This window comes from Lepisma saccharinum, chromosome 28, assembly GCF_977018435.1.
Source record: "Lepisma saccharinum chromosome 28, izLepSacc3.1, whole genome shotgun sequence".
NCBI lineage: Eukaryota > Metazoa > Arthropoda > Insecta > Zygentoma > Lepismatidae > Lepisma > Lepisma saccharinum.
The window spans coordinates 46,924,026-46,930,380 of record NC_139256.1 but is presented as its reverse complement, the minus strand read 5'-3'; the positions used below and the strand labels follow the sequence as shown (position 1 = coordinate 46,930,380).

Below are 6,355 nucleotides of genomic sequence, written 5' to 3'. Positions count from 1 at the left end.
CTCAACCTGATTTAAATCAAACCACCTAGCACTCAACACATTCTCAGGAGCCAAGGAACTCCGTTGGCCAAAATCATCCTCCCGAATTCCATTTTCTATACGATGCTCTTTCATTGCACACCACCCTGAAGACCCAGATTCGAGTCCAGACAATATCCTGTTTCTGCGCTGCTCTGAGGCCCATCAGAGTACAAATGGGTAAATGGAGGTAAAGGCGGCCGTACGTGTTGCTGATCCCATCAACCCAACTATGGCCGAGATCACGAATATGCGGAGCTCTATACCTCTACGTTTACACCACCGCATATGCCTTCATGGCACATGTGCAAAAGCACAGGGGTACCTTTACCTATACCTGTGTGCCAGATTAACTTAATATGGCGCACACACGTAATTGGCCTTTATTTAGTACTGTTAAACCTTTGAAAATCTTTTTCAGCACTAACAAAACTCGTTACGGCAAAAAACAGCACTAACGTAGCACTAACGATGGGCAGAATTACGGTGCTTATAAGCAAAATTTGAAAACCGTGAAGTTAGCCCGCCTCATTTTGGAACGGCCCTTGTTCCAAAAGTATAGCACCACAAACAAAACTCTTTACGGCAGAAAACAACACTAACGCAGCACTAACGATGGTTAAAATTTCGGTGTTTTTGTGGAAAATTCGAAAACCGTGAAGTTAGCCCGCACCATTTTGGAACGGCCCTTGTTCGAAAAATATAGCAGCACTAACGAAACTCTTTACGGCAGAAAAAAGCACTAACGTAGCACTAACGATGGGCGGAATTTCGGTGGTTTTGTGGAAAATTCGAAAACCGTGAAGTTAGATCGCCCCATTTTGGAACGGCCCTTGTTCCAAAAATATAGCAGCACGAACGAAACTCTTTACGGCAGAAAACAGCACTAACGTAGCACTAACGATGGGCAAAATTTCGGTGGTTGTGTGAAAAGTTCGAAAACCGTGAAGTTAGCCCGCCCCATTTTGGAACGGCCCTAGTTCCAAAAATATAGCAGCACTAACGAAACTCTTTACGGCAAAAACAGCACTAACGTAGCCCTAACGATGGGCGGAATTTGGGATTTTTTTGTGGAAAATTCGAAAACCGTGAAGTGAGTGCGCCCCAATTGGGAACGGCCCTTGTTCCAAGAATATAGCAGCACTAACGAAACTCTTTACGGCAGAAAACAGCACTAACGTAGACTAACGATGGGCAAAATTTCGGTGGTTTTGTGGTAAATTCGAAAACCGTGAAGTTAGGCCGCTCCATTTTGGAACGGCCCTTGTTCCAAAAACATAGCAGCAGTAACGAAACTCGTTACGGCAGAAAACAGCTCTAACGTAGCACTAACGATGGGCAAAATTTCGGTAGTTTGTTGAAAATTCGAAAACCGTGAAGTTAGCCCGCCCCAATTTGGAACGGCCCTTGTTCCAAAAATATAGCAGTACTAACGAAACTCTTTACGGCAGAAAACAGCACTAACGTAGCACTAACGATGGGCAAAATTTCGGTGGTTATGTGGAAAATTCGAAAACCGTGAAGTTAGACCGCCGCATTTTGGAATGGAACTTGTTCCAAAAATATAGCAGCACTAACGAAACTCTTTACGGCAGAAAACAGCAATAACGTAGCACTAATGATGGGCGGAATTTCGGTGGTTTTGTGGAAAATTCGAAAACCGTGAAGTTAGCCCGCCCCATTTTGGAACGGCCCTTGTTCCAAAAATATAGCAGCACTAACGAAATTCTTTATGGCAGAAAACAGCACTAACGTAGCACTAACGATGGGTGGAATTTCGGTGGTTTTGTGGAAAATTCGAAAACCGTGAAATTAGCCCGCTCCATTTTGGAACGGCCGTTGTTCCAAAAATATAGCAGTACTAACGAAACTCTTTACGGCAGAAAACAGCACTAACGTAGCACTAACGATGTGCAAAATTTCGGTGGTTTTGTGGAAAATTCGATAACCGTGAAGTTAGCCCGCCCCGTTTTGGAACGGCCCTTGTTCCAAAAATATAGCAGCACTCACGAAACTCTTTACGGCAGAAACGAGCACTAACGTAGAACTAACGATGGGCGGAATTTCGGTGGTTTTGTGGAAAATTCGAAAACCGTGAAGTTAGCCCGCACCATTTTGGAACGGCCCTTGTTCCAAAACTATAGCAGCACTAACGAAACTCTTTACGGCAGAAAACAGCACTAACGTAGCACTTACGATGGGCAAAATTTCAGTGGTTGTGTGGAAATTTCGAAAACCGTGAAGTTAGCCCGCCCCATTTTGGAACGGCCCTTGTTCCAAAAATATAGCAGCACTAACGAAACTCTTTACGGCAGAAAACAGCTCTAACGTAGCACTAACGATGGGCAAAATTTCGGTGGTTTTGTGGAAAATTCGAAAACCGTGAAGTTAGCCCGCACCATTTTGGAACGGCCCTTGTTCCAAAAATATAGCAGCACGAACGAAGTTCTTTACGGGAGAAAACAGCACTAACGTAGACTAACGATGGGCAAAATTTCGGTGGTTATGTGGAAAATTCGAAAACCGTGAAGTTAGCCCGCCCCATTTTGGAGCGTCCCTTGTTCCAAAAATATAGCAGCACGAACGAAACTCTTTACGGCAGAAAACAGCACTAACGTAGCACTAACGATGGGCAGAATTTCGGTGGTTTTGTGAAAAATTCGGAAACCGTGAAGTTAGATCACCCCATTTTGGAACGGCCTTTGTTCCAAAAATATAGCAGTACTAACGAAACTCTTTACGGCAGAAAACAGCACTAACGTAGCACTAAGGATGGGCAAAATTTCGGTGGTTTTATGGAAAATTCGAAAACCGTGAAGTTAGCCCGCCCCATTTTGGAGCGGCCCTTGTTCCAAAAATATAGCAGCACTAACGAAACTCTTTACGGCAGAAAACAGCACTAACGTAGCAATAACGATGGGCGGAATTTCGGTGGTTTTGTGGAAAATGCGGAAACCGTGAAGTTAGATCACCCCATTTTGGAACGGCCTTTGTTCCAAAAATATAGCAGTTCTATCGAAACTCTTTACGGCAGAAAGCAGCACTAACGTAGCACTAAGGATGGGCAAAATTTCGGTGGTTGTGTGGAAAATTCGAAAACCGTGAAGTTTGAATCGAACTTGTTCCAAAACTATAGCAGCACTCACGAAACTCTTTATGGCAGAAAACAGCAATAACGTAGCACTAACGATGGGCGGAATTTCGGTGGTTTTGTGGAAAATTCGAAAACCGTGAAGTTACCCGCCCCATTTTGGAACTGCTCTTGTTCCAAAAATATAGCTGCAGTAACGAAACTCTTTACGGCAGAAAACAGCACTAACGTAGCACTAACGATGGGCAAAATTTCGGTGGTTTTGTGGAAAATTCGAAAACCGTGAAGTTAGCCCGCCCCATTTTTGAACGGCCCTTGTTCCAAAAATATAGCAGCACTAACGAAACTCTTTACGGGAGAGAACAGCACTAACGATGGGCAAAATTTCGGTGGTTTTGTGGAAAATTCGAAAACCGTGAAGTTATCCCGCCCCATTTTGGAGCGGCCCTTGTTCCAAAAATATAGCAGCACTAACGAAACTCTTTACGGCAGAAAACAGCACTAACGTAGCACTAACGATGGGCAGAATTTCGGTGGTTTTGTTAAAAATTCGGAAACCGTGAAGTTAGATCGTCCCATTTTGGAACGGCCTTTGTTCCAAAAATATTGCAGTACTAACGAAACTCTTTACGGCAGAAAACAGCACTAACGTAGAACTAACGATGGGCAAAATTTCGGTGGTTGTGTGGAAAATTCGAAAACCGTGAAGTTAGACCGCCCATTTTGGAATGGAACTTGTTCCAAAACTATAGCAACACTCACGAAACTCTTTACGGCAGAGAACAGCACTAACGTAGCACTAACGATGGGCAGAATTTGGGTGGTTTTGTGGAAAATTTGAAAACCGTGAAGTTAGCCCGCCCCATTTTGGAACGGACCTTGTTCCAAAAATATAGCAGCACTAACAAAACTCTTTACGGCAGAAAAAAGCACTAACGTTGCACTAACGATGAGCAGAATTTGGGTGGTTTTGTGGAAAATTCGAAAACCGTGAAGTTAGCCCGCCCCATTTTTGAACGGCCCTTGTTCCAAAACTATAGCAACACTAACGAAAGTCTTTACGGCAGAAAACAGCACTAACGTAGCACTAACGATGGACAAATTTTCATGAGATTTCTAGACAAGTGGCGGGCTACGTGTAGTTAACCCGCCCCATTTTGGGATTGCCCTAATTTTGGAATTATAGGAGCACTAACGAAACTGTTTACGGCAGAAACGAGCACTAACGTAGCACTAACGATGGACAAAATTTCTTTATTTTTCTAGAGAAGTGGCGAGCTAAGTTCATCCATATCAGACTTCTCTACTACCTGGGTACAATAAGGCCATTTCAAAATGGAATCATACTCTCCTGGCATTATTTGAATGTAAACTCCTAAATGGCCTTTGCGATCAGAACTATCACTATCAGGGTACAACAGCACTCTTAATTTGTACCCGTGCTTGTTGCTGTAAAAGGGCGGACTATGTAGTCTGTGACTTCTATTGTTCTTAGCTTTCTTCATCTCCTGAGCTGTCTTCCACTTTCCACAACATACTCTCATATCTTAGTGAATTTATCTCCCTTTGCAGTTTTTCGTTTCTTTTCATTTCATTATCTAATTTCCTATGAATATTTTCGAATCTGAGATTTACTCTTTCATGTTTCATCATCTCACTCTCTAATTTCAATTCAAGTTTTCCGACCATGCCTCTTACTTCTTTACTTCCATTCTTCTCACTCTATAATTTCAATTGAAGGATTTCAACAATACATTTTACCTCTTCATTGTTTAACTTCTCATCCTATGATTTAATTTGTATATTTTTCTCTTCAACTTTTGCGCCTTTCTTCTCACTCTCTAATTTCAATCGAAGATTTTCGACCATACCTTTTATTTCTTGATATCCCTTATTTACGCTTTTTATCTAAATTCAAGATTTACGACTAAACCCTGTAATTCTTGATTTCTTTACATCTTGATTTATTTGTTTCTCACTCTCTAATTTAAACTGAAGATTTTCTGCAATGCCTTTTAATAGGCCCATGTGATGTTGCACCCCTTCCTTCAGGTGTCGCTTCATCCCTGCAGGAAAACCTTCATAGCTGCACTGCATTTTCTTGTAAGCACACGCAGAAAAGAGCTTCTGGCATTCCTCATCCAAATGTTGTTCCACGTCTTCTCTTGCAACTTCAACACCACGACTCTCAGGACAAGGAATCTGGAACTTGACACATTCCGCTTGGTGATCCTTCAACAAGTGTCTCTCGACTTCTTTCTCGCAATGCTCACACACTACAAGTGCTTTCAGGCACTCGTTTTGATAGTGTTCGCTGAGATCTTTTCTCGATATTTTAACCCCGCATTTATTACCACAGTGTACAATTGCTGTTTCGCATGTGTCGTAATGTTTGGCCAACGATACCTCCTGTACAAAGGAGTCGCAGAACACGCATTGAACTTCACGTATCACGCACTTATCTGCGAGAGATATATCACTGCTGGATTTCATAACTTTGGAGCACTGTGGCTGCTGAGTCTTGAGCAAATCACAAACCTTGTTGTGCTCATGCATTGTGTTCTCCACAACCGATGTGCCGCAAAATATGCACTCCTTATCACGCTTTGAGCAATACTCCTTCAAGTGAACGTCCATGTTCTCCTTTGGAACGTTCTTTCCACACTTATCACAGCGAGATATTGCCTCCTCGCATTTTGCAACATGTTCATCCATATCAGACTTCTCTACTGCCTGGGTACAATAAGGGCACGCTTCCAGAGATCTGGGGTAACTTTCTAACATGTGATTAGGTACAGTAAGACGCTCACCATGAAAAGCACACATCAACTGAGACTCGACAATTTCCATGGAACACTGCTGTTTATGATCTTCTGTTTCGTTGAACAAAATCGAGGCTGAACAGTAGTGACACTGAACCTTCCGCTTCTTTCAGCTCTCTTCCATATGCTGTATGTGCATGTAGCGAGGCATCTTCTGACCGCAGCCATTTCCACACTCGACTTCTTCAACTCCGCAGTTTGAATGGTGTTCATCCAGTTCCTCCTCGTCCACCTCCTTCGAACAATAAGAACAGATTTTGAACGTAGTGGTTGGCATTGTTAGCGAATACAGTCGCCAGTTCCTGCACAAAGGATTCACACACTCAGAACCGAACAACGGGGAACAATGATATGTAGTAATGATGCCACATAGTCTCTTATTATCTAATCACAATTTTTTTTATATATTTTGAAAGTATCACGT

General features: G+C 42.6%; 1 protein-coding gene across 1 annotated transcript; it reads right to left on the bottom strand.

Annotated features, from left to right (window-relative positions):
• Positions 1 to 5,023: 5,023 nt before the first annotated feature.
• LOC145980941 (TNF receptor-associated factor 4-like) lies at positions 5,024 to 5,893 on the bottom strand. The gene has a single exon (XM_083114026.1). It carries the CDS (start codon positions 5,891 to 5,893, stop codon positions 5,024 to 5,026), a length of 870 nt encoding a protein of 289 aa, XP_082970152.1.
• Positions 5,894 to 6,355: the final 462 nt, after the last annotated feature.